Raw genomic sequence first — 24,962 nt, forward strand, 5'->3', positions numbered from 1 at the left:
AAATATGCTGTATTTCTAGATGTGGAGAATCCTGTTTTAATGTAGGGTGCGAGATTGGGAATTAGCCACTGCTTTTCCTATGAACATCAGCGTGCATGAAATAGTTTGCACCCTTCCTCAATACAGATTAAGAGGCATTTATCCAGATACTACATGCCATGTTGCAAGTATCATTAAATGAGTTATACAAGTAATAATTAGGGCAGCTGCATAATTGGACTAAGGGCTTTATTTCCAAATAGTTTAAAATACATATGGTTGGCTCTTCACAAATAAGCTGTTTTTTAAAAACATTCCAAAGATGCCAGATTGAATTCCAAAGGGGCAGTTAAATAAAGAAATTCTTTTTTTGATTGCAGATGGTTGTAGTAAATTTCCAGAGGGTTGGGTCCAAAAACTAAAATAGGAAATATTAAAACGAAAAGGGTTCACTTTCAGTTTTCTTTTATTTTGGAAGAAACTACACAGACTTGTGCAATATCATCATACTCGTACGTTCTCTTCAGAAAGGTGTCTGTTAATCTCAAGCCAGAGACAGTCTAAAATGAAAGGGGGAGAAAAAAAGATTGACAATGTGAAACCTAACAGGCTTCTGAACTGGTCGTAAGAGCCCTATAACTCAACAGTATCACCTTATATAGGTTATAAGGACCCCATGCCACCATTCTTGGAAAGATATTCCAGGGCGATTGGATTTTTCAGTTTCCCTCCATGGGTGGAGAAGGTGGTCTGTCCTTTAAAGGACAGGGGACAGAGGAAAGGAAATCATACCCCAGCCTTTTGCACTACAGACACAAGTCCAACAGCTACTCCCTCCAACCCCATATCGGATTTCAATGCCCAAGCGGGAGATCTTACCTGTAGTCCCTGCACAGATGAAAGCAGCGTAAGTGTCAAGTGTAGGGATGAAGTGGGGTGCAGTTTGCCCAGCTGCCTTCCTGACACCCCACACCAGTGAATGGAATTAGTGTTGCACATTTCCAAAACCAGATCCATGGTTCTTTCACTGCTGGATGGAAAAGAATAACAAATTAACATAGATCTCAATTTGTCTAAGGGCCAGTTCACACCAGTTCATGTGTTTTTCTTTTTCTTTGCTGCCTTCTTTCTATGGTTAGAAAGAAAAGGTTACAGGGTGATGCATACGGTGGTTAAATCATTTAATGCTTCCAACAAACCTGTGGCTTAGTAATTGCCCAACAGGAGCCAGCATGATAATTAAAACATGTACTTCTATTAAATTATTATTATTCTGATTATTAAAAATAAATGGTTTTTAAAATAAAATGGTTTAAAAATGAAATCCTTATATAATACAAATACACACATCTTTTTCAGCACATAGGACCAACTAGGTCACTGCCTCTGTCTCCTCTCCCTCAATAAAAACCACAAATATTTTTGGAATTCTAAAATCTGCTTTGTCCACTGTATCTCAGCAAGTGAGGGGCAGAATTATATATATCTAGGAATGTTCATTTAAAAAAACAAACCATTTCCATCACCTTAAAAGTAATTATATATTCCTGCAGTAAGGAAAACCTTGAATGCAAGCAGTATTTTAATACATCTAAAACATTGGGTGAATTATCTCTACAAAACCTACCCCTTTGACTGGAAACGGTAAGCAGTTCAAACTACAATTCTTAAAAAATAGAGATGGCAGGAGGGGAAGTAATTTCATTACCTGCAGTTTGTTATTTTACATGTAATAACAAACGGTTCTTCCAGGTTTACAGTGTCCGGAATTGTCTCCAACGAAACCCTGACATCACCATAACCTGGAGCCTAAGAAAGCATTACAAGTTTAGCAAGGTACACCCACACCAAGAGAGAGAGAGAGAGGCTGGGGGTGGGGAAACGAGACAAGCAGTAGTACTAGAGTAGAAATGGCCATTGTGGTCCCCTTCCGATGGATTCCACTTTCTACCATCCTCAGCAATGGGCTATTGTGGCTAGGACTGATGGAAGTTATAATTCACAACAACATCTGAAAGGCACCACAAGTGAATCATAGGATGACATTCTGGAGGAGTTTATGTAACATTACAAATTTCATGTTTATGCTGATGTACTTGGGAGTCCTCATTTGGATTTTTATGAACAGGAGCAACCTCAAACATCTTCAGAAAGCAAACATAAAAACTGAGATTTACAGTACAATTCTGGATAGCATTTAAGTACCGTATTTTTCGCTCTATAAGACGCACCTGACTACAAGACGCACCTAGTTTTTGGAGGAGGAAAACAAGAAAAAAAAAATATTCTGAATCTCAGAAGCCAGAACAGCAAGAGGGATTGCTGTGCAGCGAAAGCAGCAATCCCTCTTGCTGTTCTGGCTTCTGGGATAGCTGCGCAGCCTGCATTCGCTCCATAAGACGCACACACATTCCCCCTTACTTTTGAGGAGGGAAAAAGTGAGTCTTATAGAGCAAAAAATACGATAAGTTTTACCCACTGAGATTAAACAACATGATTTAGGTGCATTAATTTCAATAGGTCTACTCTTGAGTAAAACCTCTACAGCCTTTTCTCCTTATAAGTGCACAAGCCACTGCTTTCAAGAAGTGTTCTATTTAACCATATGTTGATATTTAATTAAACAGGTTTAGACCACTTTTTAGGCAAAGTTACTTGCAAAGCAGTTTACCACCACAGACAAACATTAATCCACAACATTCAGTAGTAAAACAAGTTATGGCAGTCTCATCCCAGGAACATACAAGCCAGCGTAACAACAAAATAAGCCATCTAGTTCTCAAAGAGCAGCATGAAAGAGGGAGCTGCCTTGGAATGAGTCAGGACATTGGTCAATCTAGTGCAGTATTGTCAACACTGACCAAAAGCAAATTTCAGGTGGGACGTTCACAGCTGTGCCTGGTGATGTCTAGAACCTTCTGCATGCAAAGCAGACGCTCTATCACTGAGCTATGGTCATTCCCCAAATACCGTATTTTTTGTTCTATAAGACTCACTTTTTCCCTCCTAAAAAGTAAGGGGAAATGTGAGTGCGTTTTAGGGAGTGAATGCAGGCTGCGCAGCTATTCCAGAAGCCAGAACAGCAAGAGGGATTGCTGCTTTCACTGCGCAGCGATCCCTCTTGCTGTTCTGGCTTCTGAGATTCAGAATATTTTTTTTCTTGTTTTCCTCCTCCAAAAACTAGGTGCATCTTGTGGTCCGGTGTGTCATATAGAGCAAAAAATACGGTAATTAGCATTGGCCCCAAAGACCCTGATGAAAAAAATTGATGTAAACAAGGCATGTTTACACCTAGCAAGGGAGGAAATATACCTGATCTCACTTGGAATCAAATTCCGTATTTGGGGTGGGGACCGCTGAAACCAGTCTGTTCTATGTTCCAGCAAAAGTGCTGTATATATATTTCTGGTCTTATGAATTGTAATATTAATGAGAACTTGAGAAGAATCCCGATGGATCACATAAACGTCTATTTACTCCAATATTGTTTTTACAATTTCTAAATTTTCCTCCCAGCACCTGATATTCAGAGGTAAACTGTATCTGCACAGGCTCTTCACTATTTCCCTTCTGTCTTTAAAGAGAATCTTCTGAAAAATACTTACCATTCGTTGGAGCTGACTGGTTTGCAACCTTCCCCTTTCGCCCAAGTTTGTCTTCCATACTATATCCAGCTTTCCAATGACTGTCACACCTTTAATAACGCCAGCTTTCTCTGCAAACTCTTGCTTTGGTTTAAGACAGTAAAGATACTGTCGAGTATCCATGGGTTGCAGATACGTTCTTGAACCAAATGTTGACACACTGGAAGAGAAGGGGCAGGTTTACCTTAGTTTGTACCTCAAAATTGGACTTTTCGACAAAAATCCAGTGAATTCCGGATTGGCTATCAGATTCAATTTTGGGTTGCCTTTTCAGTTAAGAAAGCATTTTCAGTTAAGAAAGAAAGTAGCCTGCCTCCAGAAGTTTTAAGGAAATCAGGCTTAGCAGAGAAAAAAAATTAAAAGACAAGCAAGATGTTTTTTGCGAAAGTTTGGAAGGGAGGAATATAGGAATGGGGGAGGCCTCAAACTGGCTAGACCACTTGTTCTGCTATGCTACACTGGACTATATTCTACAGTAATCTTGATACAAATGGTGGTGATAATTAAGAGAGTTCATAGAAAATGAATTGAGGTATATGCCAATGTTTGAAATTAAAAGCAAAAGTAGCAAGGTCATCAAGATACCACAGTAAGGAGTACAACACAAAATTATACAGCGGTACCTTGGTTCTCGAACAGAATCTGTTCCGGAACTCTGTTCAACTTCTGAAAACATTCAAAAACCAAGGTGCGGCTTCCTGCAGGAGCTTCCTGCACTCAATTGGAAGCCGCAGAAGCAGTGTCGGACATTCAGCTTTCCAAAAAAGTTGCAAATCAGAAGACCTACTTCCGGGTTTGCGGGGTTCGAGAGCCAAGACATTCGAGTCACAAGGCGTTAAAGAACCGAGGTATGACTGTTCTCTGGGCCCATAATACAAGGAACCACAGCAGAGAGCGTCCATTTGCAAGAACAGTTTCATCAGCGCACGTATAGCTTCAGTTTTTGGTACATGAAGATACAAGCACCATGATGCATGACTGTAGCCAGTACAGTCTGAAGAAGCAAATAAGGCCCTTACCTGTCCTCACCTTGGTTGACTGCATTTAATTCTGCTACGTTGTACATAATAGAAGGTTCCAGTGACACCTTCTCCATGAACATTGGAGAGGTTGTGATATTCTGAATCTGAGCTTCCAGAAATACTTCATCAGTCTAAAAGAGCAGAGAAAACGCCTAAATAAAAAAATAATCTCAACTGACAAAATGCTCCAGCATCTCAAGTGTTTGAAAAACATTAAACCACAAACGCAGTTAGTTCATGCCTGAAAATCAAAAGTAACAGTCATTAAATGCAAGAAAAGTCTTTATCCCAACAGAGAGCAGTAGAAGCAAAAATGTTAGTCAACTGGAATAGTGCTGAACAATGGATTTGGGAAAACTTTGTCATATTTTCCTATTCTAAGGTAGTGTCTATATGGCCTAAATGGGACTTGCAAGCTGAGCTCCAACGGTCCACATCAATTCAGATTTTCTTTTAAAAGGAAAGAAATAACACTTTATAAATGTAAAATGAGTGCAATGCACAACAGACACATGCCATGCCAGATTAATGATGCACCAGGCTGCATACAAAGAAAATATTGTTAATAGGTGTTTTTTTAAGTGTATGAACTGTTACAGGGGTTTAGAGGCATGCTACAAAAACTGTTCACATTGACCTAAGAACTGCTCTAGTCTCTGCTATAAACTTTCATAATGGCACAGAGCTTAATATTCTACTACATCAACAACCTTATTTCTGGTTCTAAGACACCTAGTGCCCTTCCCATCTCAAGAATTAAAGAACTCGATGCAATTATCAACTGCATATCCCTTAACCGGGGACATGGTACAAATGTGATCTGTTTAAATGTATCTGCAAGATCTCAGTCCTGCAAAGCAGGACTGACGTATCTGGCAGTTCAAAGCTGCAATCAAAACCTGCTGACGACAATCAAAGGGATGCCTGCAGGGGAGGAACGATGGGACCCACTCGATCAAAGGCTCCAACATCATATCTGATTACAGGCATGTGGAGGCCCTGTGTAAAATGGAAAATCCCATCAAGAAAAAGGGGCATACTTGGTTTTTGTAACTGAAAATAGGATAGCCCCATACCTATTTTGCACTGTTTATCAAAAGTTGAGTTGGAACTGGATGTTGACTGGTGGTGGCAAACTGTAAAACAATTTCAGCCTCTCACATTCCATGCTGTTTAGAGGGCCATCAAAAGGCAATGGGTGGGTCAGACATTAGCTTAGTCTTACAAGGTGGAGAAAGCCTCAGGCTCACATACTACTCCTTCCCTCTCCAGCAGCTTTTCGCAAACCTGGACAAATGGTAGTCGATTCTAACTATAGTTAGTGAAAGCAAGCCACAATTTGTGAAGCTGGCTCATTTCAAACAACTGTAAGATTAACCACAGTTTAGAATATTGTCTGATTCTTAAACAGTGGTTAATCTAAAACAGAAAAACTCCCTTTCAGGCTCTTTGCTGGGAGATCAGCAAACATTTAGGTAAATTAGCTATTAGACAAAATTCCTGGAGTCTCTTTGGCAGCATAAAAATTCCTGTCAGTGGCTGAGAAGACCAAAAAGCAACAGGTGAATAAAGGTTTTATCTTTATTGTCCTAGAAATTGTCTTTCTGGGGTTATCATGTTATGCTGATGTCACCTAACACTGTGTACTTTTGGTTAATTTTGGCCTATTAACTGTATAATAAAAAGGTAGTGCATGTTGTAAAATAGAAGCAGTAGCTTCTGGTCTTCTCAGATTAGAGGGAGGGGAGTATTATGTATTCAAGCAAAACACCAATGACAAATAAAATTCAGTTATCTTGCTTTAATTTTTTTTAAAAAAACCTTAAGTACTATCATGTTTTCTAGCACTAGGGATTTAATATTTTTCTACTCTTCTGAAAGAATATCCCATAAATCCATTGCTTACATCTTGTGTTTTCCAAATTTCCCATCAGTGTCTTTTAAAACAGCAACCACCAGAAATTTAGCAAGAGCCAAGTTGAGGGAAGAAAACAAAACCAAGCAGCATAATGAAAAAGCAAGGTAGCTTACAATGACGCAGGGGTTGATTAGTCTCACTCTCATGATTAGTCTCAATAGCATGATTCGATCAGAGCGCTTCACAGCAAATTTCCTGGATTATTATAGCACACACGTTAAGATCTGAACTGCAATTACACCGTTAGAATCACTGCCACATGCATTCATAAATTTGAAAAGAGTTTTAATAAACATATAAAGAAAGATGTGAAATATCTTGTCTCTCTGCTCCCATCCAGTGTCTTCACAAAAACAGCAGATAACATAAATGCTGCCATGATTTAATATGAAACAAGCCTACATGCAAGGCTCTGTGTACTTTTACACCAACAAACACAAGAAACACTACCAGGTAAAGACTATTATTTCAAATAGTGAAAAATATTTAAATTACGTAAGGAAATTTGCACAACGCATTGGAAGGAAAATAGGCACCAGCAGAATTTTCTGAAGTGCTATGCTAGTCAATTAAATGATTTTTTTAAATTGCTTTTGAGGGCCATACACTCAAGAATGGTCTTTCCACATATAAACCTACTTGGGACTCTTAAGATAACCCAAGGTCCTTCTCTGTGTGCTCCCATTTAAGAGAGGCTAAGATGGTAGCAATGAGATAACAGGTCTTTCCAATGGTAGCCTCCAGCTTGTGCAACACTCTCCCCAAGGAAGCTTGCATTTGATCTAGTAGACTCTTAGCACCTCAATGGAGGAGAGAAGATATTCTTGCTTACAAGTGACTATTGTGGATGTACATGGTTAGCATGCAGTGTTGCCTTAATGGATACATTTGCTATGTATTTTATTTTGCTTTAATTATAAGTAAACTTGAGACTTCCTTAGCTGTGGAAGTGATGAACAAATCTAATACTAGGCTTGTGTAAGAGATTTTATAGCCACTGAATTTCATTTCACTTGTTCACATGACATTCTAGCCTGTACTGTAAAAGCCCTCCTGGGAATGGAAAATACTTTCTGCATGCAGAAGGATAGATTGGCCCCCAACCCAATACCTTCAATTTAATGCAATTTCTTATACAACTTTAATTTTCTTTTTGCATAACTCATTCTGGCTTTGTGAATCATCAGACAGGCCCAGAACTATTCCAGACCATGACACCCCACTCTAGTCACTCATGACAAATCACACTTTCAGCGTCAGAGACAACAGATCTCCAAATATGAGTTGCTGAGGTTCACAACTGGGAAAGTACTATTCTGCTCATGTTCTACTTGGGGGCTTTTCATAGGCATCTAGCTGGGCACTGAGAACAGAATGCTGAACTTTGGTCTGGTCCAGCAGAGCTGTTCTTATGTAAAAAAATAAATGTTTCATAAGATTTGCAGAAAACTGAATTTTTGCCCAATGAAACATGTGCTCCCAACAGAAATTGCAACAAAAATAGCCCGGCCCATGTCCTTTTGTAGCCTCAACAGTATGCCTCTAGGAATATCATTGTTGTTCTGTGGTCAACAATTTCCTAGTCACAGTAGTTTACTGAAATATACTGCAAAATACTGTTAAACAATGGATGCAAGGAGAGAGCTAGTATGGGGGGAAAGGGGAAACAAGCCAATATCTGTGTGTACAAACATTGCTTTTCCATTACGTTTTCCAAATAATGTTAGTAACAGGCAGAAAGACAAACAGAAGACAAGCATACATATTTATAAATAATAAATAAAATTACCACAGAACTGAGGTCACTCTAATGGGAAAATAAAAAAGAAAACATTAGAGAAATTAGGGTTAAATGTTAAAGAAAAAAAGGAGGACAACTAAGTTTCAAATAAAATGCATCTTTCTGCATTTTTTTTGGTACTTTCTAAACAAGACAGCATTAGTAAGAGAGAAATGTAAACTGGCAATAAAAATAAAAGGCTCACTACTAAGAAATCTTATTTCTAAATAAGACCATGTTGGCATATGGTATAATGAAGAAATAAATTATGTGAAATGGCAAACACAGGGAGTGCACAATGAACACAATGGTAAACCAGTACATGCTCACAGAAGAAGTCCATTACTTGGCTGAATACTTCCATATGGGGGGAAAACTGAGGACCCGTTAATCTTACAAATAGTCTCTTAATGCACAAAGTCTTAAATACGGGAGGGAAACCTGTTTACTGATGACTCTTGGGTTTTAAATTGAGCCAGTCTGCATATTAACTGCATGTATTTATACATCATCCTATAACAAAACCTCCCATTGTAATTAACAAGCTGCAAGAAAATTGAAAGGACCATTGGAAAAGGACAAGTGCTAAAATGCACCTCCCAATGAATTGCCTTTCTTCAAAAGCTTAATTCGGTACCATAACAACCTTTACATTTATCAATCCCCCCACCCCCTTTATGCTAGGTATCTTTAAATATTGTTTGGCCAACAACTCAGGGAATTACCAACCCCATCACTGGCACAAGTGCACTTGCAGAGCATCTCTGTCAGAGGCACTGTGCCTTTAAGACCCAAAGGTCTTTCTATAATTCATCAAGTTGCACCTATCTCAGGATGGAGATGCAGTGACGGGGAAATCCGCACCCACTGCATTACTGTCACACAGACCTGATAAGTAATTCTACTCTGGCATATCACCTAGTATTAGTTTGCTTAACATCAATAATGTTAAGTAAGGTAGCTGCCTTTTTGACTAAATCTGAACCACAAGTTTATCCAGTTGATAACGAAACAAATGTTTTTAAAATGGATTATAACTAAATATGCAGCCACATTTTCCCAAATGGTGATGGCAATGACAAATGGAGAGATTAAAGTGAGAAGGAGAGCAAGGTGTAGATTTTTACTCACCTGTATTCCTCACCCTCGGCCAGGAAAGAGGGCAAGATCATTATATTTTTCCAAAGCTGTAATAGCTAGGCAGCCATTTTCTATAGCTGGCATACAGAAATTTAATGCCAGAATCATAGAACTGTAGAGTTGGAAGGGAAACCGAGGGTTACCCAGTTCAACTCCCTGCAATGCAGGAATCTCAACTAAAGCATCCCTGACAGAGGGCCATCCAAGCTCTGCTTAAAAACCTCCAAGGAAGGAGAGTCCACCACTTTCTGATGGACTGTTCCACTGTTAGCATGCCCTTTGGGGTATTTTGTAGTTTCTTGGTAGCTTTTAACATACAACTTGGTTTTTTTTTAAAAAAATACTGTAAGTACAGTTAAACAAATTCACTCCTTCACCTAGTTTTCAAACAATCCTTTCAGCTCTATTTTCCTAAGTTTATCTCCCCAGATTTTTGTCTTTTTCTATTTTGTGGCTATTCCAGCTAATAAAAAGTGCATAAGTTCAAACTGCCAACACCTGTCAATTCTAAAAGAGAAAAGATTAATATTATGTAGAAAGGAATAATTTAAAAATGCTTTGCCAGGTAATAAAGTTCTGTTTATTTGTCTGGGTTAAACAGAACAGATAATGAAATGGGCCTATTATATCTCAAATGGGAGATCTAGATCTATAACCCTGAAAAAGAACCACCATTTTAATTCGCAATATAACAAGTTTTCACTAAGAGCCTGTTCAGAATTTTGGACACCAAGCACTAAATACAATATTCTGGATTTACCTCAGCATTGTAGAACTTTGTTTTCACATCTAGCGGTTTGAGGACCTGTTTGAAAAAAGAATAAATACTAAAGGGAGATTTATCAAACTCCTTCATCAACACTAAGTACTACCTGCTCCTGAGTATTTCAAAGGTAAAGTTGTTAACTTGAAGTGTTCCACTTGCGTCCATATAAGCAAACCCCAAAATTTACTTCAGTGGAAGAACCCAGCTTACTCATTCCACTTTTTCTTTCCTATGTCTACAGACGCTTCCACATTTTGATGAGGTAAAAGGATTTTACAGTAGCATGGCAAAAAACCTCTCCCACAAAAGTTATTTTTATACCAGAGTGTCATATAGGTCACGATCATACTCTTTAATATAATGATGCATTTCAAAATTAGCAGTTTTAATTTCCACAAGCTTTAATTAAGAAATGCTGCTTTTTCCCAGCTTCTGCTGTTGGAAGGAAGTCAGCCAGTGGCAAATAAGCTGCAAGCAATTACACTATCAATTGCTGGCTAAGCTTTCTAATTAAAGGAGCAAAGCATATCAATTATCAGGTGTTATATACGCGACAAATAAATAAAATCTTTTCATTTGCATATCAGCGATTCTGACCCTGAAATCAAGACAGACTGCAAATAGACTTAAATTATTCTTATTAAATAATTTGTTTGCATGCCACTTTAATGCAAGAGTTTCACCTTTAAATCATAGTGAAGTATATGGAAATACTTGTGCATGTTACTAAAAACAGAGGTGCTTTGCTCCTTCCCTGCTCCTCCCGGAAACAAGAGAGCAAGAGACGAGAGGAGCACCTGCAGTTTCAGAAGCAAGCAGTAGCGCTCTGCACCTTCACCTCTGGAACCATACTGAAATTTAGCTATGTTTTCAACAAGGGTCACCTGTGGAGTAGCTACTATTTAACTCTACGTTTGCTACCTGCCATATCTTCACAACTTTATGATTGGGCAACTATACCCTATACCAGGCAGAAATTCGGCAGATGCCACGACCTTCATCTCTGCAATTTCATGCAAGGAAAATTTCATGCCTTCATTTTTTGCCCATTATGTAGCTGTTAAAAGGCACAGGAACCCCATATCCTTATGATACCTGATTCCTCTATGTACAGACACCTCACTCCTCAGAATGTGTTTTCTGTAACGCTGTTCTGGAATTTCTACCCTAAAAACCAAACTTCCAAATCAAAACTCTTCACTTGGTTATTTTTAAAGTTATCAGGACAGGACCCAGATAAGGTTCCCCACTTCTAAACTCTGTGAGGTACTGGCATCCCTGGTTTCTGCAGCTTTACCCATATCTACCTACCTACCATCATCCATTCATTCATTCATTCTGGATTAATTCCATTCTGTCTCTGACTTGGCTTACAGACAACTTGGTAGATGACCTATGCTAAGGAGTGGACTGACAGAGAATAGCCCTGCTGGTACTCTTGGACCTCTCAGTGGCTACTGATTCTATTGACCTTCTGGGGTTCAACTTGGAAAACATGGTGCTATGATAGCTCTGGTCATTTCTAGAGGGATGGACCTAGAAGGTGCTGCTGGGGGGACTTCTGATTGACATTACGGTACTAGCCTCTCTTGCACTTCACTTTGACGCTGATGCGAACTTGTACTGACAATCCCAACATTAAAAGAAACCTTAACAACAACTGCACCACCACCACCACCAAATTTGCCCCAGATAAATTCTGGGGAAAGTTGCAAGCACGGGCAGCATAGAAGAGACAGAGAGATACACAAGGGCTAGATATCTTCAATCACAGTCAACACTGCCAGCTATGTCAGCTTAATACCTGAAATTTGAAGAACTTTCTGAAGTACATCTTCTCACCTGTCTGTGTGGTGTAGCTTACCGCACACACTAAGCTGAAAGAGACAAATGATTCAGTGGGGTTTAACTACTTTTCAGTCTTGCTTGTGTTTCCAGGTTGGGAGGAGAATGGGGAAATGGAGCAAATGATGCAAATTTGCAATTCATCTCCTTCAGATTTCTGAACACATTTGGTAATTATTATTTTTTTACAGAATGGGAAAAACTAAATTAAGTTTACAGATGGTTTTAGACTACCAGAAACATTTCTGTTAATGCAAGGCACCATTCCCCACGGGACCAACTGCAGCTCTCTGTGCCATATCCTATACTGTTCCAGGAGTTCCCCATATCTTTCAAAAGGCTTTTTTGGAGTGTGGGAGACACATTGGGAAGGAGGGATTGGCAACAAGCGGGTGTCCTGCCTTTGACAAGCTACCTTTAGATACAACCCTATGAATTGGGGGGGGGAGTATAATGTGTCTTACATGTGCGTTCCTATTTCCTTTACTTCGTGGTGTATTACATCATCGATACAACAGTCTTGTTTGAGTTCTGCCACTGCAGCACTAGAGGCTGAAAGGTTTAAACGCTGCGAACTTGTCTGTAGATCAGCCTTGGAATTAAAAACAAAAAACTCTTCAATAAAAGAGAGGTTGAATTTTATTATTGAAAATAGTTTTTCACTGCTTTAACTGGTTTTACATTCCATCCTCCCCAAGGCATTCATTAAAAATCTGGACACAGTCCACTGAGAAGATGTGATTCCTGAGCATCCCAAAAGCTTAACATGTACTCATAATGTTCTCTTGCACGATTGTGGTTGTACAGTAGAACTTTCTATTGGAATATACTTGGAGAGGGTAAGAAAAGTGCAGAACAAACCTACTTTCAGACTGCCTCAAAAATATATAGCAAGCAAAAAGAATATGCCTTTTACAATTTACCCTGTTACCTTTAGATACACCCCCGTTGTTTTTGTTCAAAGTTTCCTTCAACTAGAAAATTGTTAACTGATTAATTACCTTAAAAACACACTTAAAACTACTTGATAAGATCAAACATACCTTTACCAAAATATCTTTTACCACTTGGTGACTGTCATTATGTACACTGATGTAGCTGGAAAATGTCTCTCCTAAGAATATATTTCTGTTCAAGAAGGGAGGAGAAAAGAGAACTGTTAAAACCATTGCTTTGAATACATCTCTAAAATCTATTATTGCCCACTTTTAACAATTGTACCAAGAAAGCCATATTTATAGTTCTGTTTTTGCATCTTCTAGCATTGATGATATTGCATGCACATGGCTCAAAACCTCTGAAGACATAGTGTCTAAGCACAGCAGAGTGTTGACAAGAACAAACAAAATTAAAATAAGTAAGCTAGTCTGAGCTAACTAAGGCACACAGCATGGATGTGTATATGAGTATGTTGTGTAGATTTTAAAAGGGAATTAGGCAGATTCATGCGTGGAAGATAAGGATAACATGATGGCTATATGACACCTCCAGGTTCATAGGCAATGCCACTGTCTGGGGAATCAAGAGTGGGAAAGAAGTATTGTCCTTACATTCTGCTTGCAGGCTTTCCATAGCTATCTGATCGGTCACTGTGGGAAAGGGGATGGTGGACTAAATAGCTTAAGTCAAAAGCAGAAGGGCTGTTCTTATATTCAAAATCAGGGTCTGGTAGTTGCTAGCTTTACTTTTAACTCACCAATTCTGTTTAACAGTAAATATCTCTTCATGCTTCATCCAATGACTGTTTACTCAGAGGTACCACTGATTCAAAGTTAGAAACCATAATAGATGGTTTCCTAACCCTGTAACGCAAGAGGCCCTTGAAAACAGTTTGTGGCAGGAGGAAATTAAGAATAATAATAGACTTTATCCATAGGAAGAACAAGGAAGATAGGTTGCTGACCCCTGCTCTTAGGACTGTGGCCTAAGCCTATTTCAGCTGTGGGCCGCTCCACCATCCCTCAGACCATGTGGGGGGGGGGGAATGAACAAATTCCTACGCCCCACAAATAACCCAGAGATGCATTTTAAATAAAAGCACACATTCTACTCATGTAAAAAGACACTGATTCCCAGACCATCCGCAGGCCGGATTGAGAAGGCGATTGGGTCGCATCCGGCCCACGGACCTTAGGTTGCCTACCCCTGCCTAAGGGCATTCTAAGTTGGAAGCAAGTACAACTGAAACTGCTGGTATTTACAATATTAGGACAGTTCTGCACAGGACTAAAGATCATAAAACAATTATCTCAACAAATCTACACATCTATATACAATTCTTACCCAAAATTCTGAGGCAAAGTCAACATTTCCCCAAGCATTAATGTTTCTGCTCCTTTTACTGTGGAAGGATCACCTTTCATTAACTGGTTAAACAGATCTCCTGCAGTAATATAAAATTATATGTCAGGTCAACTATATTGATATTTCTATATAAACTAATTAAATATTTTAGTTGATTAGCCACTGGCTTTTAACTTATTTTAATATATTTTCAATTGAACATACGATTGAAAATACATGTGAAGTGGCATTCCTGTTAGAAGGAAAGGCCATTTAATCTTTTTGCCATACTAAATGGCAGCGTTCTAAACAAACAAGTCTAAGCAGTTTTGTAATATGTATAAACTGTTACGATATAGAAGCAATGCAGCCGCGAGCTGGTAGCTTGAAAGCAAAACATAATGGGAATGTTGGGACTGTTCCGTGGGAAACAGAGGGACAGTCTATTCACAGTGCGAAGCACCGGAATTAGCTCAGAGTGTAATATGAGCTGTACAGGAAGTACAGGAGGAGTTTGTCTCTCGGCTGTTGGAGTTTGAAGAGAGCAGTCGTGTTTTTCTGTAACGCTGCAAAGACAGAAATAAAGGCATGTAAATACGTTTCTGTCTATCTCTTTCCCCTGCCCGGGGGGGGGGGCAGGAAAGAGGGGGGTGTTCTTCTCACGCCGAGAAGGATTGCCTATCGCGACCTCTGCCTGTATCCTGCCGGGGAATGCAGACAGGGAGGTCAACCGGAGATCAAGCCGGGTGCCTGGAGATAGTGGCCAGTTTCTCCTGATAAAGGCTTGATTCCCAACATCTGGTAGCATGGAGCCGATGGTTTTGATCCATGAAAGCAACAAGAGAGGTTGATGGATCGTACTTCATTCTCTTCAAGGAGATAAGGAAGATATGGTAGCGTGCGGATGGAAGCTACAAGGACGGCTGAGCACCGGAGGAGGTGTTTTTGCTGAGCAACGGAACCCCTAAGGTATGCTGATTTTATGGCTATGAGAGTGAACGCGAATTGAAGCATTCTTCGGTTCACTGAGTGTCTGCTTTTGGATGAAACCAGCACTGAAAGAGAGCCACATATTTCGCATACCTGAGTCTTGATAAGCCTGGAATGTCCAGTTGCTAAGCAACGAAACGTCAGTAAAGTGGAAAGTTACTGGCCAACAACGGAAGAGGGGCTGGGACTGTGAGAGGCTGGAAAACAGCATTTGTTTTGTCTATCTCACTGATCTTGGAGGGACTTTCAAAACAGCCTGTGTTTAACTGCCAAGTGAGGCAGTAAACAGCCAATAGACTCTTGGAATTTTACAGGCTCGAGAGTGAGAGCTGAGGCTTGGATTCAAAATGGATGCCAAGAATGGGGGAGGCTTACCTTACTCTCCTCCACTGACTAATGACAATTATTCCTCATGGTCTGTAAAGATGAAAGCCCTGCTTCAGAATCAGAGGATTTTTGGGGTGATTGAAAACCCCATCCCTGCTGCACCAACGCCAGGTTGGAATTCACAGAATGTGAGAGCCAGGACGGCCATAATTCTGTGCATCTCAGATGATCAACTCGTGCATATTCAGAATTTGGAATACGCGCGTGAGATTTGGCAAATGCTGCGTAGAATACATCAAAGAGATGCTGGTTCTTCAGCGTTGCTGCATTTTGAAAAGCTGACCAATCTAAGGCTAGCGCCTGATGGAGATGTACAAGCGCATCTGACAGAGATGAAATTCTTACGCCAGCAGATGGCGGAACGCAATTTCCCTCTACAGGAAGAGATATTCTGCTTCATGATTATTGACAGCCTTAATCGGACTTATAAAACGGTTGCAAGTCAGCTTGGTTCTCTACCTGCCGCAGATCTCACGACGGAGAGAATCTGCGCCGTGGTTCTCAATGAGAGAGATCGCCTTGCTGCAATAGATGTAAAAGACAGGGGGAGAGAAGCTCGGAGTTCTGACACCCCCACTGCTATTGCTAGTGAAGAACAGGCTGTTGCTTTGAACGTTGTCCGTTGTTTCAATTGTGGACAGACTGGACATCTTCAGCGGAATTGTAAGAAGCCACGTCAACAGAAAGGAGCTAAGGGGAGCTCTGCAAAGCCTGAAGTGTCAGGCAAAAGTCGTACCAAGTCCCAGGTGAAACCTGCAAAAGCATTGCTGTCAACAAAAGCCGCATTTTCAACGGAGAACGCTTTTGTTCTTGACACGGGATGCACACAGCACATGACGTCGCACAAAGATCTGTTTTCAACGTTTAAGAAGCAAAGCTTCACTGTGAAACAAGCCAACGGTCAGGAGCTGGAAGCGACCGGGTTTGGAACTGTGTATCTTGAAAGTCTGAACTTGACTATTAACAATGTGTATTTGGTTCCTGATTTAAAGTTCAATCTGCTGAGTGTTTCGCAGATCACAAAGAAAGGACTGACTTTGTCCTATGATAGAGAAAGCTGCAAAATCTTCAAAGATGGAGAGCTGTATCTTTCTGCCAGAGAGAAAGATGGACTGTATTTGTTGACTTTTAATCAAAATGATTGCATAAATTGTAATGATTCTGAATCTAACATGATTTCTCTCGCAGGTGTGTCGAAAAACGTCCAGAAGACGACGCAAGTAACCAAAGCTTTTCAGCGAGTGTATGCTGATGTGATTGGTCCTCTAGCACCATCTAGAGGCAATGCAAGATATTATCTTGTGTGTGTGGATTATTTCTCTCATTATGTGTGGGTATATATAATGCAGAAACCACAAGAAGCCTTAGAAAGGTTTAAAGAGTTTTGTGACAAGGCTAAGAATGTTCATAATGCTAACATTGATTGTCTTTTCACAGATGAAAAGCCAGTTTTTCTTTTATAGGATTTTCAGGATTTCCTGGATAAGAAAGGGATAAGGCACAAGACTGCTGTTTCTGCAGAAGCATGGAACAGAAGTGTCTGTGTGCAAGTGAACAAAGAATTGCAAAATGGGATGAAGGCGCAATTGCTGAGTTCACATTTGCCACATGAGTATTGGGCGGAGTCGTTAATGTGTTATTGTTACACTTGGTTGAGAAAGGTTTCAAAAGATTTGGGAAGTTCTCCTTTTGAGAAGCTGTTCCATAGAAAACCTTCTGTTGCCCATTTTAAGGTTTTTGGGTCTCATGTGAAATCTGATGCTCCAGGTGGAGTAAAGAATGCTAGAGGCATTTTTGTGGGTTATGAAAAGGGTCTCTACAGAGTAATTTTGTCTGAATCTGATTCTCACAAAATTTCTAGAGAGTGCTCCTGAACAGGAGAGAGTAATTGTTCACACATTTCCCACTGAGGACAATTCAGATGATGATGATGATTTTACTAATTACAGTGGTACTCAGAGTGACAGTGATAGCTCAAAGAGCTCAGTTGACACAGTCATTGAGAGGAAATCTCACACAATGGCTAGACCTTCACAAATGAAGGATGAACCACTGTTTACTATTGGAACTGGTTCTCCAAAGAGTCCTGAGACTGAAGCAGTAAGCAGAGAGGATCAACACCTCATACGCAGGTCTGAGAGAGTTACAAAGGGTGTACCACCCAAGAGGTATTCAAAAGAGTTTGCTAACTCAGCTGTAGCATGTGTTACTATTGTTGACAACACAAGACAGGTTGAAGCTGTGTCTAAGTCAGAGACAAAGACACAACAGGGAGTTGCTAAGTGTAACACTACATTCCCTAGCCAAGGTAATGCAGATGCACTCATTCCTTGGAAGTCAGACAACCAGAGAGGTACACTGGGGAAACCAGTGGCGGGTAGTTCCAAGGGTGGAACTGAAACAACAGGGGAGTGTTATATGTATAACAACTGTTTGTTTTCTTCTCTGGATCACGCATTGCTCGCAGCGCACATTGATTCATATGGGGGAGTATGTTACGATATAGAAGCAATGCGGCCGTGAGCTGGTAGCTTGAAAGCAAAACATAATGGGAATGTTGGGACTGTTCCGTGGGAAACAGAGGGACAGTCTATTCACAGTGCGAAGCACCGGAATTAGCTCAGAGTGTAATATGAGCTGTACAGGAAGTACAGGAGGAGTTTGTCTCTTGGCTGTTGGAGTTTGAAGAGAGCAGTCGTGTTTTTCTGTAACGCTGCAAAGACAGAAATAAAGGCATGTAAATACGTTTCTGTCTATCTCTTTCCCCTGCCCGGGGGGGCAGGAAAGAGGGGGGTGTTCTTCTCACGCCGAGAAGGATTGCCTATCGCGACCTCTGCCTGTATCCTGCCGGGGAATGCAGACAGGGAGGTCAACCGGAGATCAAGCCGGGTGCCTGGAGAGTGGCCAGTTTCTCCTGATAAAGGCTTCATTCCCAACAATACATGTGAAGTGGCATTCCTGTTAGAAGGAAAGGACATTTAATCTTTTTGCCATACTAAATGGCAGAGTTCTAAACAAGCAAGTCTAAGCAGTTTTGTAATATGTATAAATTTAATCTTTTTGCCATACTAAATGGCAGAGTTCTAAACAAACAAGTCTAAGCAGTTTTGTAATATGTATAAACAGCGGTTTAAACAGACTTTTTATAGTTCTGTGAACTTTATTGTTTCTTTTTTAAAAAAACCCCCCCCAAAAACCTTCAACAGTAATTTATCTGCTATCTTTGGAAGGAAAAGCAACCCAGAAACTTCTTGGCAAACGTTGGCTCCAGTTCTCATGAATTCTTGCAAGACCTGCTAGCTGAGATCTTCTGATTTTTATTGTTGTTTTGAAAGGCTATGATTTCATGTATTTGTCTCTCAGTTCTATGGGGTGTTGCAGGGAAAGCATTCCACGTGGGCATACATGGCAATAAATGAAACAATGACAAAAAAAAGGAAAAGAAATTTTAAGTTTCTGTATTCTGGTTTGAAAAAGAAGGGATCTGAAATGTCCATGTGCTCCGCATAGTGGTGAACTTCAATCATTCCACATTGCTGAGTTTTTAGCTTGCTAGGACTGTACTAACACACCCACACTCCCACAATGCTGATGACTGATGACTGGGGACTTGGGATGGTGCATAAGTGTGTTCCTACAGGCCTCTGCCAATGGAGAGAAACATGCAATAACCTGCACATTGTTAGCAGAAAAGTTTCCTATAGAACCCAGGTTTCATCAAGTATCACAATTGCGCTGGTTCACACATAGGCAAACTACTGGTCATAATCCCTGAGCTTTAACTTAACTACAATATTTGACACTGGTGTTGTTCAGGAACACTCCACACATTCAAGTACAGTATTTTCAGGTACGTGCTGGCTTAACAACAAATCTAACAACAATGTGCCTCTATATGCAGATCTACCGGAGTTTGAGTATTATTTAACACCATAAAAAAATTTACCTGGCAAGTCTCTCTCTTCACAGGTCACAGGAATATTGGTGAACAAAGTAGGTTTGGTCAACCTCATTACTGTGAATTTAGAAAACAAATTCCACATTAATCACACACTTCATCACTAGGACTTCACTAGAAGCTCAACATATTTAACTTCAAAATAAGAACCATAAGACCTGTTTGGATAGTACCTTGTCCCTGGAATTCTGCCCAAGTTTTATGTATTTTGTTTGTTTGTACTGAGCACAAGAAAAGGAGATGAAATTGGGCTTAATGTGAAAACAACTAGAAATGCAGGAAGTGCTCATTCACACTGATACTTGAGCAAAGACAAAAAGCATGCATATCCATTTTTTTAAAAAAATCCCACCAATAATATTTTTTAAAAATTGTTTTAGGATAATCATGGATAACTGCAAAAATCATTTTAACAAAACACAATACTCATAACCGCAATGATCCTTATCCAACCATGTTGAGAGTACCATTTGTAAGCAGTTGTTTGGTCCAAAGGATAGTTGACTCCCCCTAAGGCATACGGGGGGGGGGGGAGGTTTCCAGTCAACCAATGCTTTCCCCATTCATTCAAATGTAGATATTAAGGCTGGACCAGGCTCTGCAAACTATTGACTGTAGACCCTCCAAGTGTCCCTATTTTCCAGGGACAGCCCTGGATTTACAGAAGCTGTTCCAATTTCTGATTTGATCCCAAAATGTCCTGCTTTTCCTTAGTATGTCCCAACTTTCATCAGAGAAACATTGGAGGGTATGGAGTTATCCAACCCCTGAAGATTTTTAATGTTTAAAGTTTTATTGTGTTTTTATATATGTTGGAAGCAGCCCACAGTTGCTGGGGCAACCCAGTCAGATGCTGAGGTATAAAAAGAAGAAGAAGAAAGAATAGGACATTCCTATTTTCATCGAAGAAATGTTGGAGGGTATGTGATTGCAATAAAATTTGCTTACAAATGACCATGTTTAGATGGCATACATTTTCTAAGGGCTAAGAACACAAAGAAGTCTTGCCTCGGTACAGAACATAATGGCCAGTAGGACAACATTCTGCCCACTGCCAATGTGACTACAATCTATAGGAAGCAAAAATGTAGGCCAAACACACAAAAAGGGAAACAAATATATCAGCAGGATGGACTTCATAAAATTGAAGTTTAGAAATTATTACTCCAACACAGCAGCCTTTCTTTTTATTGTTCATTAATTTTAGACAAATCATTCCAAACAAATGTGGAAGGTCATTTCATTCATTGCATCAGGCTTACAAGGGGCATTCATTTTACAAGGGACATCTTCTTAAGTAGTCACAGACTTTTTGAGATCTTAAAACAAAGCATAATCCAGTCTTGTAGAGATCAGTTTGCTTGAGATGTCCTGCTTTTCCCTCTAATTTTCAATGAATCTTTACTCTGAAAAAAGTCAATCCTCTAATCAGAGGGTACATATATAGAGAACATGACTTACTTACAGAAGCATGAGTTCTTTTTACGTGAGCAAAGAAAGCTACAAGGAGGGCTTCTAATTTAAATAAAACGGAAAATGTCCAGGATAAGCTAATTACTCCCCTTCTGCCCCCCCCCACAGATTTTTTTCAAAAACATTGTAAGGCAACAAAGTGTATTTAAAATATAACATTTCACAGAAAGCCTTGTTATAAAGCTACAGACTATGTATGATTCCATATTTGTGAACAAACAAATTTATTTTCCCCAAAAGGTTTAATTTTTCTCTAAGGTTGTTGGCAACATATTCACAGTACAGTATGTCACAAAAAACTGAAATCTGCCCTTCACATCTCTGGATCGTAGCATTACAAGACGGCAGTTCATTGTGTTTGATCATCTTGCTGAGCTTTACCCAAATGTCCTCCAATGTTTGACTACCAAATGAAGATGGTTCAATTATCCACTGGGCTCTATAGAATGCATGGAGCTTTAATTTGTCTAAAGTGCTCTGCAGTTCTCTAGATAAAGGAAGAATCTTGTCTTTGAGCTTGGCGTTGGGGAGAGACACACTCCAAGACCTTCTCAGCTTCTGATTGCTGCTTGCTGTTTGCTTTTCCAAATTGCTAAAATTGTTTCTTTCATGCTCAGCTTGCAAACACTTCCCAGCTTTTACATCAGGATGAAATTCCTTAAGCCCTGCTGTACAGTCATAAGATGGGGAGCTGCAAGCCGTTTCTATGGCTGCAATATGTTGTTTCATTTGCTCTACTTCTTCACCAGAAATAACTGGAGCGATTCTTTTAGGTTTAAGGGGAAGTTGACGCAAGTCATTTGGAAACCAGGGTATGAAACTTGGGAGCTTCCTAACAGGAAATTCTTTCAGTGCCTCTTCTGCGATTCTTTGCAATGCTGCAGGGTCCCTTTGCCATGCTCGATAGTGCAGAATCACCTCCATGCTTGTACAACAGGAATCCACATGTTCTTATTTTAAATGTTTCTTGGACAGCAGCTTCATCACTAATGATATAATCACTTAAAAGAATCTTTTCATGCCATGTGCTGTGCAGTTCAGAAGAAAACAGGACCTAGAGCAGAAGTATTGCAAGTAATAAGACACGCTAGCAGTTTTCCCACTAAAATTCACCATCATGTTGACGCAGTTATTGCTAGAAAATGCTGTAGCAAGTGTAACGGGCTGCAAACGTATGCAGTTGGAAAACCAAAACACAACAGCACCCCCTTGGACTTATAGCTTTTTTGTTTCTGTCAGACATCTGGGTTTGCTGCAACTGCTCATTCAAACCAGAATGCTACATAAGTTTCTCCAATACAGAAATTAAACAAGTGAGATGGCCCTTCTGTAAGGGAACTGTGATACAGCACCAAATTTCTGAACTTCTGTGAGTGCCAAACAAACATGTTGCCTTAAACATATATCACGGCATTGCATAACTGTTTCCTTCCAACTCTAAAGTGGCTTCCCAATTGTGGAATGCCCTCCCCTCACAGACTCAGCTGATGCCAACGCTGATTGGTTTTTATGCATCGTGTAGACATCCCTATCTGAGCAAGCATTTTGCTGGACTGGATATGTTTTCTCATCCTCATGGTGTTGTGATATAAATCAGATTTATTGTTGTACTGGTTTGCTTTTTCAGATTGTTTATTTTTATTGCTAAACAAATAAATAGCATCTGAAGAAGTGTGCATGCTAAACAAATAAATAGTATCTGAAGAAGTGTGCATGCACACGAAAGCTCATACCAAGAACTAACTTAGTTGGTCTTTAAGGTGCTACTGGAAGGAATTTTTTTATTTTGACTATGGCAGACCAACACGGCTACCTATCTACTAAATAAATAGCAGTCACAGAAGGGGGAGAATCAGGAACAGGGGCTGCAGTGCGTGGAGGGTTAACCCTTTTACTTCCACACTGTGGCCCTGATGACAATTTCTTCACATACTGTTTGTCACAGGCAGGAAGCTTTCATGCAGCAGTAGTAGCTGTTGCTTATGACTCCTAAGAAGAAGGAAGGATAGCAGAGTTGGAATGTTACTATAGTAGGATAATAATTGAAAAAAGCGGAAGAGAAGCTGGGAGGATTGAAATTATTCCTGTTCATGGTAACATCTGAAGTGTATGCATGCACATGGGGTCACAATTTTAGACTGGGTAGTGTTCCAAGTACTGTCTATGCTATTTGTGTTGTCACAGAGGAAAGTTCTCTCAGCCTTAGAAGCAGGAAGGCAAAAAAATGTTTTAAAAGAGATCCCTGGAAGGATGCTCCAATGACAACCATTCTTCCACAAATATGCATCTTTGGGTCCTTACTTTGAAGGTCCCCCTTTTTTCTAGCTTGCTCTGCAATTCTTTAGAGCTCCACATTGTATATGTACTTTCTCTATTTAGTATTCCTTGCTGGCAACTACAGAAATATATATTGCCCTGAAATGTCTTTAAAGCATTTCTGCCTACAGAAGTGTATTGGGATTGTACTTTGTGATGTTCATACACTCCACTTCCCCATAAGGAAATTATTTCAAAAGAGTTGCCTTTTTCAACAACTCACTATTTGTAAGAACTTGAAGGGATACTGGGACAGGAGATAGGAAGGGTTCTAATTTCAACAATTGCTTAGGTACTGGTCCCAATCAATGCACTCTCCACACATCTTTCACAGCTTTTCCAGTACTCTTAGTGGCCATTTTTTATCAGCGGACTCTTTTCATGTGATAAACTCACACAACTGAGACTTCAAGGAAGCAGGTGAGAACTAGTTCCATTAATCTTGTTCTTCCATCTGAGGTTGCAGAAATGGGTTTGGTTTTTTCCTAAATAGCTTGTGTTGTGTTACAAAGGATATATATTGGAAGGATTAAGGGATTTCCTCTTTAGCAGCTGATTGTATCTAAGGCTTGACAGATTTTATTTATTTATTTTTTTAGTTCAAGAACATGTTCCATTTTCTGGGAGCTGACGATAAGATAACAGGCACCCCCTTTTTCAAAGCTCACTCCCGGAGCAGCTGTATAATATTGCAGCCCCACTTGCTTTAGAAATGTTTACACACCACCCATCTCTGAAAGCTTGTTCTGCACCAACGTTGTCCCTCTTGATTCACAGCTGGGCAAGTGCAAGGAAGGCCTACCAAACTGACGATTTCGCAATGGATTTTGAAATGCAGTTCTTGCTTATACAAAACTGCACACACACAAAAACACCCTACACCACTGACCATTTCCTAGGGAATGATGATGTCCTTCTCTTTTAAAAGAAATCTGAAAACATTGGTAGATTCCCCCTCCTGAGTGCACACTCTGGCTTGAACCAATGAGGCTGGATCTGGGTCACTTTCCGAGCTCTTTATTCAACAACGTGCCCTGGCAGGTGGAATAAGGAACCGACCTTTTGAAAAGGATACCCGACTTCTCCTACAAATTAGCTTTGGGCCACCAACCGCTCTCACCTGCCGATCCCTCCCAGGTTTTAATTGCCTAAGACCCACCCGCTTTGGTCTCCTAAAAACAGCGGCCAAGGGAGCCGCCACAAAAAGGAAGCGGGGCTGGATTCTCTGCTCCTCGTCCCTTGTAGGATTTGCTTTTCAGCTGCTCAGCCGCAGGCCAAATCCGAAGGAGCGGAGGAAGCGAGAGCGAGTACCTTTCAGGGCCAAGAGATGCTCCTGCTTGGGCTGGGTAACATCCATCGCCGCAGCCGCTCCCGGGCCTCTTCCTCCTTTACGGAATCAGCCGAGGCCAAACTTCCTCCGGCCGCGAACAAGAGGTTCTCTCCCCGGCTTTGGCCCGTTTC

General features: G+C 40.2%; 1 protein-coding gene across 4 annotated transcripts; it reads right to left on the reverse strand.

Moving 5' to 3' along the window:
* Positions 1-211: 211 nt before the first annotated feature.
* On the reverse strand, positions 212-24,954 carry TRAPPC13 (trafficking protein particle complex subunit 13). Of its 4 annotated transcripts, none has more exons than XM_083465435.1 (13): positions 24,813-24,954; positions 19,701-19,769; positions 14,378-14,477; positions 13,138-13,222; positions 12,559-12,686; positions 12,054-12,126; positions 10,244-10,288; positions 8,353-8,370; positions 4,643-4,776; positions 3,585-3,783; positions 1,688-1,788; positions 859-1,006; positions 212-539 (listed from the first exon to the last, which is right to left on the reverse strand). In XM_083465435.1, the coding sequence occupies exons 1-13, from the start codon at positions 24,856-24,858 to the stop codon at positions 435-437; spliced, it is 1,251 nt and encodes a 416-aa protein (XP_083321561.1). In that variant the 5' UTR covers positions 24,859-24,954; the 3' UTR covers positions 212-434. The 4 variants fall into 4 exon arrangements, with proteins under 4 accessions (XP_083321561.1, XP_083321560.1, XP_083321563.1 ...); XM_083465434.1 differs by having other exon boundaries at positions 859-1,009; XM_083465437.1 differs by lacking the exon at positions 8,353-8,370.
* Between the last annotated feature and the right edge of the window lie 8 nt (positions 24,955-24,962).

This window comes from Podarcis liolepis (genome assembly GCF_965112155.1).
Source record: "Podarcis liolepis genome assembly, chromosome: 11".
Taxonomy (NCBI): Eukaryota; Metazoa; Chordata; class Lepidosauria; order Squamata; family Lacertidae; genus Podarcis; species Podarcis liolepis.

Excerpts from the sequence above, each read along its gene's own strand:
- TRAPPC13 (XM_083465434.1), bottom strand. The coding sequence starts at position 24,858 with ATGGATGTTACCCAGCCCAAGCAGGAGCATCTCTTGGCCCTGAAAG. Across the intron at positions 12,687-13,137 it reads TAAAAGATATTTTGGTAAAG|GCTGATCTACAGACAAGTTC; the intron begins GTATGTTTGATC and ends TTTAATTCCAAG. Across the intron at positions 1,789-3,584 it reads CCAGTCAGCTCCAACGAATG|GCTCCAGGTTATGGTGATGT; the intron begins GTAAGTATTTTT and ends ATGCTTTCTTAG.